Here is a 14286-nt window from a genome sequence, read left to right as displayed (position 1 = left end):
CCATACTAAAGCTAGACTCATAATATAATATAAACACTGCCTTTATTCCACATGGTTCAATCAATATAACAACATATTATAAAGCTAATCATTAATCATAATTATATTAATCATTTATCATAATTATTGGGAAGCTGTAATACTGTATTTACTATATACTGTGTATTGGGGATCTCTGCTGTAGGCAGACAGAGGAAGAAAACGTATCCCTGAATTAGTGAATGTTGTTAAAGTGACGTCGACAGAATGAAAAAGGCAGAGCAGCACAAACATCAGGAGCCATGTTGGATTTAATCACTTAATGATTAAAGTGTTATTACTCACAGAGTCTAACTTCAGCAGACCAACAAACATAAAACCACCAAGAGAACCGTTCAACAGAGACCTCAAAGTCACTGACGGACACCAGGAAACCCACCGTCACTGCTGGTCTGTATGAGCTCACTAACTACAAACCATCTCCCTGCAGAGGTCCAGGTCAGCTGCCAGGTTCTGGACCAGCATCCACTGTAGGACAGAGGCTTTGTGCAGACAGAACCAGAACCAGAACCAGTAAGTAATCCGGTTCAATGGTTTACATGGTAGAAAGGTTTAAAGGGCCCCTCTGCAACCGATCTGTTATCTTCTGTTAACTGTAATCACAATGTTTGGCTCCATGTTAGCATAGCAACTGCTAACTGATGACTAAAGTCCTGAACCCGAACAGTCTGACACCGTCTGTCCATTGGTTGGTCGATGTGCTCATTGGACTGTGTGTGTGTGTGTGTGTGTGTGTGTGTGTGTGTGTGTGTGTGTCCTGACTGATAGATCCGTAATAAAAGCCTGAATCCTGTTCCCTCTGTTCCCTCCCTCCTCTGTTCCCTCCCTCCTCTGTTCCCTGTTCCCTCCCTCCTCTAATTCAATTCAATTCAATTCAATTCAATTCAATTTTATTTGTATAGCGCCAATTCATAACAGAAGTTATCTCAGGACACTTTTCAAATAGAGCAGGTCTAGACCGAACTCTTTATAACATTAATTACAGAGACCCAACAGTACCACCATGAGCAAGACCTTGGAGACAAGGGCAAGGAAACACTGCCTGTTAAAAGGCAGAAACCTAGGACAGATCCTCCGGCTCTAGGTGGGTGGTCGTCTGTCTCGACCAGTTGGGGTGAGAGAGAGAGAGAGAGAGAGAGAGAGAGAGACAGAGGCCTCTGTTCCCTCCCTCCTCTGTTCCCTCCGTTCCCTCCCTCCTCTGTTCCCTGTTCCCTCCTCTGTTCCCTCCGTTCCCTCGGAGGAGAAAGGGATGTGACTCTTCCTCAGTGAGCTCAAACTCAAGACCACCACTTCAGAAGCAATCTGAACTCTGAGTCTAATCTCTATAAACAGAAACCTGAACGCTTCCGCTACCACAATCTGGTCTAGAGAGACCCTGCAACCACCCACAGACTGAGCTGCTGTACTTCCACCCAGGCTCAGGTGCATTATGGGTAATGCTCACAGTCAAACACATAAAAAGAAAACACCATACCCCTGTCTCTCTCCGTCCACCAGGATCCGAACCAGGATGCCCGTAACAGCTACCAGGATGGGGTAGTGGTCTACACTTTCCAGACCTGCACACGCACGCAGACAGACACACACACACACACGCACGCACGCAGACAGACAGACACACACACACGCACGCACGCACGCACGCAGACAGACAGACAGACAGACAGACAGACAGACAGACAGACAGACAGACAGACAGACAGACAGACAGACAGACACGCACGCAGACACACAGACAGACAGACAGACAATCAGACACACACACACACACACACACACACACACAAAAGTGCATCTGTTAGTAAAGACAATATGATGGCAACTGGTAAAACTTTATTGTTGATATTGAATCAATTACTAATTGAGTTTAATCAATAGCTTCAATTAGCTGCTAATAACTGTGTGTCTCTGTGTGTGTGTGTGTGTGTGTGTGTGTGTGTGTGTGTGTGTGTGTGTGTGTGTGTGTCTGTGTGTTACTGTGTGTCTCTCTGTGTGTCTCTCTGTGTGTGTGTGTGTGTGTGTGTGTGTGTACCTGGCAGTCTCAGGTTGACGACCCGGTCAAACAGGTTCTTCTCTGCTGTCACTCTGTTTAACACCTGGTTGAGCAGCTGCAGGAGGAAACATTGATCTCAGTCAGTCTACAGAAGTTACAGTGAGTTTCCAGCAGTGCGCCACCTGCAGGCCACAGTGGACACACGCTGACCCAGTTTCACCTGCAGGCCACAGTGGACACACGCTGACCCAGTTTCAGCTTCATTATAGTTTCCTTTACAATCATCTGTCAGCGGTGGAAGAAGCACCGAGCGCAGTGAAGTGACTCACCTGAGCGAGTCGTCTGAGCAGCAGTTCTGCAGAGGGCCGGGACCAGTCCAGGAAGATCTCCGGGACCAGAGTGACCGTCATCTCCAGCACTCGCAGCAGACTGACCGACAGGTCGAAGCAGGTCGCACACACCTGGAACCACATCGTGCAACAGGTGAGCAATGTCATCTAAAGCAGTCTGACAACAAGGACACAGTTTCCTTTCTACAGTTTGTATTAGTCAATAGAAGAAAGTACTGGAACAATCCACCTGTAAATATTCCCTCCATATCATCTTCCCACCTGTTGTACATAATAACACCTTTATAGTTCTGTAATCATGGTGTGTAACTCTAAAGCTTCCACTGACAATAATACCACCAAACTATGAATGAATGAACTGTTTTCATGCTCTGTCTAAAGTAAGATCCTCTGATTCTGTCTCGATATTTACTGTTTGTCTGTGTATACGGTACTTTCATGTCACTGAGGACCTTGAGAGAGGGGGGAAAGAGAGAGAGAGAGAGAGAGAGAGAGAGAGAGAGAGAGAGAGAGATGGTACAACACATTCCTAATAATAAAGAATTTCCAACACTGACCTCTGCTTTGTATCTACAGCACTGACCTGTACCCTGTCTTCTGTAACTTAGTATAATAGTCAAATTGACTCAATCAAATATGTATTAACTGTGTCTGAAAGACAATTAGTGTCAAATTATATATATATATATATATGCCAAATATTGGATTTCACTAAAACTATTTTGACTTATGCCCTGTATCTACAGAACTGACCTCTGCCCTGTATCTACACCACTGACCTCTGTCCTGACCTATGTAACAAAGGTGTTATTGCTGTATACAACAATCAAACTAAATTATTCACTGATTAAACATCTCGCTGTGTGTTCCCAGCAAATGTGAATACAATTATTTGCATAAGTAAGTTACATACAAAGTCAATGCAAATACCCAAATGGGGCAAATATGCACAATTAGCCCAATTTGCAGTAAAAAATGATGGCAGTATGAGGCAGTATTGTGTGTAGGAGCGGAGAGACAGACATGTTTATGACTGATTACCTTCAGCTGACGAGTGTCCACAAAGTTTCTCTCTGGACGCTCTGCAGCCTGCTGGATCTGAAAGAAAAAGAAAGGACACAGTGAGAGGAATCATCATTAATGTGTATCTGAGACAACAACAGGTCAACAGAATTCAAATTCAAAAACAGCCACAAAATAAAAAATACTAAATTATACTGAAATAAAAACAGTTTCAGTTCTAATTGTGTCTCTGTGTTGATAATTCATTCTTCTCTTGTTACAAGCTCAATATCTTCTATATTGGCACAAAAATATATCGGCTATCAGTCCAGTTCCTTTTTTGTTTTTGTCATTTTTATTTAGCTAATTTAATGATCTGCCTCTGAAGAATGAGTGAGAGGAAAACCAGCCTGTAGAGCCAGAATACTTTCACATCTAACTCTGTCAGACAGCAGAGTTGGTGACGGCTGGAACAGTGGAGACTAATAAAAACTGTTTTAATTAGTTTCTGTCAGTTTGTAGTGTGACAGTGGATCTACACGGAAATTAATTTTAATTAATTAATTCATGTTAGCTAACTGACCTCCTAAGTGAATGGCTGTATTTTTCTTTTTAATGAGGGAAAAAGGTGTTAGAATATTTACTTTCTTGAGTTTATGTTGTTTATTGAAGCTAATAGAGCTCATGGGGGGGGGGGGTTTGTGGCTGCAGACATAAAGGTTGTTAACCCCTGGTTCAGCGTGTTAGCGTGCAAACATTAGCTGATTAGCGGTAAACACAAAGTGCAGCTGAGGCTGGTTGGTTGGTTTCTGGTTGTTAACACTGACCTGATGATGGCAGAGGATCAAGAAAGCTATTACAACTATTACAATTCATCCTGAACCACATTTAATCCATCCAACAGTTTTTCAGTCTGGACTGACGAGGCTAACGAGGCTAACGAGGCTAATGAGGCTAAAAAGTGACAGAAAAGAAACAAAGCTTCAGTTTGCTGTGTATCACTGAGAGAACAGTAAATAGTTCAGCTGCTGTGCTGAAAATAGACTTTCCCACAGGAATAAGATCAATTAGGATACTAAGTGGTGCAAAGTTGGATGATTCACAGAAGATTTATCTAAAACCCAAAATAATCTCATTAGAGGAAACAAACACAGCGCTTTACTCTATTTTTAAATGTGGACCGCACCCTGCATTCACTCTTATACCAACACTGTGATTGATGGGAGCTTCCAGTTCTTTTTTTAGCCTTTGATAAATACAAATTAATTGGAGCAGCCGAAATGTACCATATATAAAGACATAATACAGCAGTAATATAAAGACATAATACAGCAGTAATATAAAGACATAATACAGCAGTAATATAATACAGCAGTAATATAATGCAGCAGTATATAAGAATAATGCAGCAGTAATATAAAGACATAATACAGCAGTAATATAATACAGCAGTAATATAAAGACATAATACAGCAGTAATATATAAAGACATAATACAGCAGTAATATAAAGACATAATACAGCAGTAATATAATACAGCAGTAATATAATACAGCAGTAATATAAAGACATAATACAGCAGTAATATAAATCCAGGAACATCAGATAATAAACACTAACGGGGACATTTACTGCACTGGGACTTCTTTCAGTCAATGTTACTTTAAACCTCAGTGAGGTTTATAATGCAGTATTTGTACTGCAGTATTTTAACAGTGTGTGTGGGGGGGGGTATTAGTACTGAATGGACCTGAATACTTCCTCCACCCACAGAGAGACCTCTGGTTTTATTTTAATTGTCTTTAGCCTGACTCATAGCTCTAACTAACTCTAGCTAGTGTTACATGACTGTAACATAAAGTTTTTATTCATTTTCTGTGGCAGCAAACACAACCACTAACTGTTCTACTGCAACCTGAGCTCATCTACACACTGTATGACTGACTGGAGGAGCCAAACTACGCCTCTGTTCACATTAAGATGCTAACAACGTTAGCTTTTTAAACATCTCTTGTTAGAACTGGAGAAATGTGGTGCTACTGTTGATGTCCAGCGTGAGGAGAATAAATCGGCCCATGCGATGTTCTCTTACCTCTTGGATCATGCCGATGAACTCGGAGAAGGCCCAGTTGAGCTGGTTGAGGACGCTGTTGAGGAAAGAGGCAGCCATGTCTTTGTCCATGCTCAGCAGCTCTGCCATGTGTCTCTGTAGCAGCAACGACGGACACGGCTCTAAACCAATCAGACAAGGGAAGAAGACAGGTCAACAAACAAGACAGTAAATGTTTGATTTTCAACTGCGTGTTCCTCAGAGGAGGAGGAGGAGGAGGAGGAGGACTGGGTAGTGATGAAGGAGGTAAAGACACAGCAGAGGTGGACAACCAGCTGGCTCTCCACCGCACAGAGCTGCTAGCACTCTCCTAGTGGTGGAGAGTTTTACCAGGGTTCAGGGTTTCCATGGAAAAAGCTCAGGAAGCAACTGTGAGCTCCTTTTTAAAGCTCCAGTGTGAAACATCACGGTAATATAATATCCATAGGAAGGTTTCCATTAGTGTTTAATCACCTGAGTATAAGAACTGTTGTGTGTTTGTTACCTTAGAACGAGACGTTTTCATCTACCGAGGGAGCGCGTCCTCTTCTGGTGGAGCCATGTTGAACCAAACAAACACTGGATCTAGATATGGTCTTTCATGAGCCACCATAGTTTCTCCTACAGGCTTGGAAGGCTGAGCTATATTCAGTTGGTTGTAATCTTAACTTCACCACTAGATGCCACTAGATGAAGGTTTATTGATGTGAACTGTCCCTGTTCAATAAACCAATAAATAAATAAGAAATAACAGATAAGATGAGACAAGAGGAAATAATCCACCATCTCCATCATACTGAGACCAGAGAGGAAACAGGGGGGAAGAGGGGGAAAGGATTAGCAGGAGAGAGAGAGCGACAGAGGAGGAGGAACAGAGGTGTTTCCTGTGGGAGACGTGATGGGAACACTGTGAAGGGTTTATGAAGTCTAATAATCCCAGTTTGTCCTCTCCGTCCTCCGACTGCATCCCACAAGGATCCAATCAACCCGTCTGAGGCCTGAAGGACGGTTTATAAAGCCAACCATACCCAGAGGTCAAAGAGGAGAAATGATACTGTATTATACTTTATACTTCTTACTACATTGATCCTTACAGGTTGAACATAAAAACACAGATGACTGTTAGAGATTAGCTAACTGAAGAGAAAGTATATGTACGCAGGACTTTTACTTTTATTGGAGTATTTTTATTTTTCCTGCAGCGAAGTGAAACGATGTAGCTTTTGACAGGAGACATTAAATGTTTAATAAGTAATAAAATGCACCCTTCCTCAGTTCAACACACTCATCTTCACTGGGTCTGCTACAGCCAGCAGCTAATGTTAGCAGCTTCAGATGGATATTATTCACTTCACTGACTGTAGGACTCTGCTCGTATTACTGGTCAGGTCAGAAACTCGCTCAGCTTCCTCCTTTCCTGTACTTCCTAGTCATTTGAAGATAGATTAGCCTAGCACATAGCATATGTAAGTACATGAGAGGAGGAAGTTGACCGAGCTTCTGACGGTGGCTTGCTCTACTGTTATTGGAATATGGAGCAAAAGGGTTAGCTTTACCTCATTAACATAACAAATGAGTGCTTCTGCAGTCTACTGATAATGGGATGTCACATCCTAACATTCACTAGGATCACTGGTGCTAACTATCAATGAAACAGAGGAGCTTCATGTGAGACACGAAGGGGACAGCTGGTACCAACAGAGCTAAAATAAATGAAGACAGCTGAACAAAAATGGCGGTGATGGAAAAGAACTTACTTTGGAAACTAGCAATGGACAGATCCCCTGAAAGACATGCAAATGAGAAGGCACACAGATGATAGTCAATTATCATGCAGGAAGCAGAAAACCACAAGAAACAGGACCACAAAACCAGATAAAGGGCAATGACGCGGCGGTTAGCCTAGCTTAGCACAAAGACTGGAAGCAGGAGGAAATAAAATAATATGTCAAAACTTTACATCAGAAGACAAATTCATCCTGACGTTGGTTGAGTGGACAGAGTAGGAGGACAGGTTATCTGAGCTCCGACAGACATTTCCATCTCTGAGTCCTCGGAAAAGAAAACATAAGAATATGTTCTGAAATGATCGACCAAGTGAAATGTCAGTGGGGTGGTAACCTAACCCTCGGCCTGTAGCCTACACCAGTTCATTCAGTTCCACTGCACACATCGTCTCCCATCCTATAGTAGCTCACCGCGACGTTAGCTCACTGCGACGTTAGCTTGCACTCCAGATCAACATTCAGCTGGTGGCAAGAAGCTTCCTTCCACAAAGTTTAATGGGAGAATATCTCCAGTCACCATTTGTCATGAGCTGCCTAATATTCTCGTCACAACGGTACTCACTGCTAACACTAGAAGCTAACATTGTCTCCACAACGTCCACATTAACCCGAGGGCTGTTTGTTGTTCAGTTGGTGCTGCTGCAGGTTATACAGTTATGTTATTTATGATGGACTTGTTTGTAAAAGTCTCTTTTTTTCTTGGGTCAAATGAATCGCAGTTTCCAATTCGGGACTCTATTAAAAATTGATACATTTCCTGCAGGGTTGTGCGGAGTTGTGTCTGTGTTTATTTGTGCTTTAGAACGTAACCACTGTGAAACAATGTTTGTCTGATTTACTGCTTTGTTCTCACTAATGCGCTCCCTCTCCTCATTCACTCTCTTGAGGAGTTTTTATTTTTTTAAGGGTGATGACATCATAAAATATGATGATGATGATGATGATGATGATGATGATGATGATGATGATGACAACAGCCCAGAAAGAATAAAACAAGACAAAAAGACTAAAAGGGAGCAGAATTAAACTAAACTGGATCTTTCGTGGTCTGAACAGTCTTAAGCTCTGGGATGGTTAAGATGCCTTTCTTTGAGGACTCAACAGCTTAGGGTTGTAAAAGTTTAAATCTTAAAATCTATTCTTAAAAGAACAAGTAGCATTCAGTACAATCTGTAACTGTCTGAACAGTTAAAGCAATAATATATAACATAAATGACAATATGTTCCACAAGCTTCGCAGTAATGTTAGCTCTGACTTTAGAGGCAGCCGCAGTGACATCACCGTGTCAACCAGCCCAAACTGGTCTATAGGGGAAATTAAATAGGTATAAAGTATAGGAATATATATATATAAAGTATATGGTAAAAACATTATATTGTGATTAGTTTGACTGATCTTGTGATATGATTCATGATTATTGTGGGAATTATCATTTTTATTTGGACTGAAAAACAGTATAACAATTATGATCATGTGACATTTCTTGGTCTCTGTAGTAAACAAACGAAGATTTGTAGGCAGAACTTCACTATAATGTTATTTTATCACACATTGCAGTATTGATAATATTGATCATCTGTGCAGCCATACTGTTAAAGACAATAATATGACCTTGAATCCTTCAACGTATCCTGTCATGTTGCCTAATAACTGCCAGAAGATTGTAGCTCTGCACTGGAGCTTTTATAAATCAATTAACTCCAAACCCGGTCTGTGCAGCCTTGTTTATTCACTGTATCCATGGAAACGATACAGACGAACAGCGTGAGAAAGTGAGGAAAGCAAATATTATTGATTTATTCATTTGAGCTAAACTCTTCTTAGGGGCACGGACAGCTGGGAACATGCTGCTGGTTGTCTGTGGACTGGAGTTTCCCCGCTGCCCACAAACAGCCAGCGTATAAAGAAATAAACAGAGAGAGAGAGAGAGAGAGAGAGACCACCTACTCTGCAGACTGGGGAGGTTGGCGTCCTCGGGTTTGGTTTTCAGGAGGTGAGGAAGACGAGTGTATCTGTAGCCAAAACCACAACCCTGAAAAACAACACAGAGAGCTCAGACGGCGCTTTATCACGTACGAGCAGCGCTGGTAGAATATATTATAATATATTATTACCACACTGTACACACATACTCTGTTACAAAGGAGGAGCCAGGTCTATATATTGTCTCTTATAAACAGCTGGGATGCTTGTGTTGGTGCTCACCCTCCACAGCCGGACCAGGATCCAGTTGGTCTGGGCCCAGGGTCTCTGTTCGTACGGAGCCAGCAGATTCCTCATCATGGCAACGCGTCTGAAAGCACACAAACATCCGTCAGCACTAAAGTTCAGCCCATCAGAGTGTGACAGAGAATACACAGCTCAACTATCATGTATAGATACACAGAGATCAATCATAGATCAATCACAGATCAGAGACCAATCACAGATCAATCACAGATCACAGATCAGTCAGAGATCAATCACAGATCAGAGATCAGTCAGAGATCAATCACAGATCAGAGATCAGTCAGAGATCAATCACAGATCAGTCACAGATCTATCACAGATCAGAGATCAGTCAAATATCAATCACAGATCAGTCACAGATCAGTCACAGATCAGAGATCAATCAGATCAGAGATCAATCACAGATCAGAGATCAGTCATAGGTTTACTAAAACTGACAGTTTTAGTAAACTACATTTACCATCTGTGACCTGAAGAAGACTCGTTCCTGCACTAAGACTTTACACTGAGCTCCAGTAGAGCCAGGTCCTTCCTCACAGAAAACACTCACTGTTCCTCTGGGATCCTCTCCACTGCCCTGAGGGATTGTGGGTAACAGACGTAGCTGGCCAGGGCCTGCATCAGAGAGTCTTTGATATCTGAGAGGAAGAGAGATGCAGATTGGTCAGTGCAGCTCAGGGTTCAATAACCTTCGACCCTACAAACATACAATATGTTTCATTAGTTCCACTGCTGAGGAACATACAGCGGGTATCTGATTCTGGTTCAGATTAAAGAAAGAAATGGAGGTGAAACAACAGCTATCAAACAAAACTCTATCACGCAGCCCTGTACACAGACAGGAAGGTCTTCTGGATTCTGGTTTAGACCTGAACTCAACCAGTTATCTCTCCAAGACCAGGACCAAGACCAGGACCCAGATCAGATCAGTCACATCTGGAGTCATGAATTCATAAGTTGTCTGAGGAGAGTCCAGAGACCGGCACCAACCTGCGAAAGCTGACTGTCAGTGTGAAGGAACAGTGTGAGCGTTACCTGTTCCGACGATACGTGGATCCGCAAAGTGCTTGGCGAGGATAGCAGCGAGCTGAGTCAGCGTTTCTTCGTAGCCTGAGGATGTAAACACACAAACTGCTGACTCACCGATAGAGTCAATAAATCAATCAACCTCAGGATCCAGTAGGAACAAAGACCATCAGCACCAACCAACACAACCTTACAGTGTTCATCCTCAGCTTCAGTTTACTGACTTTAGAGTACTGCAGGGGTTACTTGAGATTTATTTTTGTTAAATGTTCATTTATAGAATATTTCTCATGCATCATTTCTAAAATAATTCAATCATAACAAGTTCAATAAAACATGTTAACTGCCGTAAACTGTCTCACAAAAGAAGGCGCTAGCTAGCAATTCGCCAACTACCTTCCTAATCTATATCAATCATTAGCACACACTGACTCACACACACTTACTCAAACAGAAAATAATTCACAGTCTAACTTATGGGACTTTTACCTGGTAGCTCCTCCATGCTGTTTGCAGGGCTGAAGTAGTTCTTGAGGGCGCTGTACGCATTCATGGCCACATTGAGGTAGAACTCCGGACAGAAGGCGAACAAAGAGCCGGTGTTGTCAGCGTGTTCGATGGTCCGAATACAAACACAGAGCAGCCAGTAGACATCCAGCATCTTGTCCTGGACAGACAGACAGACAGACAGACAGACAGACAGACAGACAGACAGAGACTCTTTAGTTTTAGCTCCCCTGAAGTGGTCATTATCTCCCTGAGCTCCACACAAAATCAACAAGTATAAAAACCACAATTTAAAACCACACAGCATCAATAACTGTGATGTTTTCTCAGTGTCCAGAGAAAGCGGGAGGATCTGGGTCACCTTGGAGTAGATGGTGGCATTGATCCAGGCCAGTCTCCTGCTCAGGTGGTTCAGCTTCTCTGCAAAAACCTTCTGGCTTTTCTGGAGCTCCTCCAGGATGTCCGGTCTCTGAAGGGCAGAAATCACAGTTAGCTGAAGCCTGGAACAAGAAGCAGGGCTCAAAGTTCAAAAGAATCCCGAGACTGGACTTTTTTCGGGGGGGAGACGATGTGTGCAGTGGAACTGAATGAACTGGTGTAGGCTACAGGCCGAGGGTTAGGTTACCACCCCACTTACATTTCACTTGGTCGATCATTTCAGAACATATTCTTATGTTTTCTTTTCCGACGCATACGCTAGGCGATTTGGCAAATTTTGGCATTGTGCTTGGCAGGGTACAAGATGAGCTACCTTTGTGACGTCGAAGAACGTTTTTGGCGCTAGTAGCATATATTAGCTTCTTCGCACACAACACACAGAAACAAGCACCTGGCTCTCTTCATTTTTGGCACCAGCTACCAAAAGGCTTGCCGTCTCCGCCCCTTTCTTCTATCCACGCCCAGCGCCATTTATTTTTAAGTCCTTTTTCAGTAAGGACGTCTTCTCCAGGCTTCATGAATTTCCCCTCCATCTTTGGATTTCAGTGAAACAAACGCCGGCCTGGATGCTGCGTTCAAGACCACTGGGATCTAACCGAGAGGTCATAGTGTACACGCTACAGGTTAAGGAGGAGGAGGAGGAGAAAAGCGAAGTGTGGCATATTGTCACTATCCGCTGAACGCTGAAAACCTATGCAGCAGCAATTTATGCTTATTTTGGAAGAAGATGAATATACGTGTAATTTCCGAGTTTGACGCTGTTCAATTGATTTTCCACAATTCACAACCCGTTTTTTCCTGAGTGGTCTGGAACGCAGCATCAACTGCTGCTGGCCTCCCGTGGTTACTGTTGCTATGTCTGTCACAACCTTCGGAGTACATCCATGGTCACAGCAACCGTAACTATGCACGTCATTGCGTGTGTATAGTTACGATTGCTAACGTTGGATTAGACAGTAGCGGTTTGAGGGAGGGGCTTGACAATATCCCGCATCAACAGGTTTTTTACCTTTTTTTTTTTTTTTTTTTACGAATCGCAGTCAAACGCCACATGCCGGAGATCCGGCACGGTGCCGGAATACTTTAAGCCCTGAGGAAGAGAACACTCCTGGCACTGGTGTGGACAGCGTCAAGGCAACAAAGTTAATTGCAATTATTATAATATAAATGATTATAAAATCATATAATTGGCACTTATTCACACCAACAGATGGTTAAAGTCCACATACGTACACATACACTGTCAGGACCACAAATATACAAACCCTGATTTGTTGACTGTGTGTCTCTACTGATAATTGCAGAACTAATCACGTTACTGTAGCGTTAGCTGGTGCTGAGCATGAAGCTAATGAGATGAGCTATCAGGAGCCGACAGGTGAGCTGACAGGAGCACGGCCAATTATCTTCAACGGAGCACCGACAAACAAAAAGTATCCGACTCCAGAAGAACCACACAGCTGATAGACACTGATAATCTTACAGATAACGTAACATGACTGCAGAGGTTTCTAGGGTCCTCAGAGGGAGGGAAAGGTTCAGGTGTTACAACAGGAAGTCACTGCAGTTGGTCAGCAGCTGAGATCAACTGCTCCTAATGAACAACAAACTTTGGACAGATCAAATGTAGTATATAATAAATATATTACTCTGGCGGGGCATCGTGCGATCTTCTCCTCCGTGTCCTTCAGTGCAACGGCGTACTCATGGACGTCATCTGACACCACCACCATCTGGAAGAAACAAATATTATGGTAATATTATTACCATAATAATACTTTTTTATTGTATGTTATTACAATATTATTATATATTATAACAGTAACAATAGTAATTGATGCTATTTTACCTGAAACCTGTTCTACGAATCAGAAGTCTTCATTTTTAAAACGTTTTCATACTGTCTCTGATTGTCTTCCAGTAGCTGTGAATGAGCATGCTGTCTGCTGACCTGTACACTGTGTCAGTGCTACTGTATCAGTGACCATATTTAAACTCTCTCCAGGTTAGTGAGTTGGTTGATTTCCTTTGTACAGTTTAGAAACGGTCAGCTCTGTATAATATGTTCCTTTTACAGGCCTGAAAGTTCTTGTTTCAACAGAGTCAGTTATTTATCTTTACGATGGTCACAGTCTGTATAACACTGGCTGGGGTTGTAAAGAGGAAGTGACGGTGACCTTTCCTCTTTTCCACAGTTCACATTATTCCTCCTTCACTTCACCATTTACAGCAGACCAACGCTATAATTGGTCCACGTCAACAACACATAGTTGAGTCTGTTTCTGAATAAATAACCTGGACGCTGTGAGGCGTCGGTTGTCGTCCACTGTGGGATTTACACGGGTAAACGGCCATCGAATCTGTCATTACTCTACAACCACAACACAACAGAGGCTCCAGAAACCAGTGGAGCAACGTCAACCATACAGAAACCAGTGGAGCAACGTCAACTACACATAAACCAGTGGAGCAACGTCAACCATACAGAAACCAGTGGAGCAACGTCAACTACACATAAACCAGTGGAGCAACGTCAACCATACAGAAACCAGTGGAGCAACATCAACCATACAGAAACCAGTGGAGCAACGTCAACCATACAGAAACCAGTGGAGCAACAACAACCATACAGAAACCAGTGGAGCAACGTCAACCATACAGAAACCAGTGGAGCAACGTCAACCATACAGAAACCAGTGGAGCAACGTCAACCATACAGAAACCAGTGGGGAACTCAACCATACAGAAACCAGTGGAGCAACGTCAACTACACAGAAACCAGTGGAGCAACATCAACTATACATAAACCAGTGGAGTAACAACAA

General features: G+C 42.7%; 1 protein-coding gene across 2 annotated transcripts in view; it reads right to left on the bottom strand.

Moving 5' to 3' along the window:
• Positions 1-14286, bottom strand: part of LOC127371979 (E3 ubiquitin-protein ligase RNF123) — a 127848-nt gene that overhangs the window by 75507 nt on the left and 38055 nt on the right. For both annotated transcript variants that reach the window (XM_051415251.1, XM_051415250.1), the window contains 12 exons: positions 13111-13194; positions 11385-11492; positions 11006-11183; positions 10526-10600; positions 10041-10128; positions 9467-9554; positions 9209-9293; positions 5477-5616; positions 3424-3480; positions 2362-2493; positions 2072-2147; positions 1514-1598 (listed from right to left, as the gene is read on the bottom strand). In XM_051415251.1, the coding sequence (XP_051271211.1) occupies positions 1514-1598; positions 2072-2147; positions 2362-2493; positions 3424-3480; positions 5477-5616; positions 9209-9293; positions 9467-9554; positions 10041-10128; positions 10526-10600; positions 11006-11183; positions 11385-11492; positions 13111-13194 (1196 nt within the window). The remainder of the gene's footprint in view (positions 1-1513; positions 1599-2071; positions 2148-2361; positions 2494-3423; positions 3481-5476; positions 5617-9208; positions 9294-9466; positions 9555-10040; positions 10129-10525; positions 10601-11005; positions 11184-11384; positions 11493-13110; positions 13195-14286) is intronic.

The sequence above is a fragment of the Dicentrarchus labrax genome, unplaced genomic scaffold, assembly GCF_905237075.1.
Source record: "Dicentrarchus labrax unplaced genomic scaffold, dlabrax2021, whole genome shotgun sequence".
In the NCBI taxonomy this organism is placed as follows: Eukaryota; Metazoa; Chordata; class Actinopteri; family Moronidae; genus Dicentrarchus; species Dicentrarchus labrax.
This window is presented reverse-complemented; position numbering and strand designations above follow the sequence as displayed.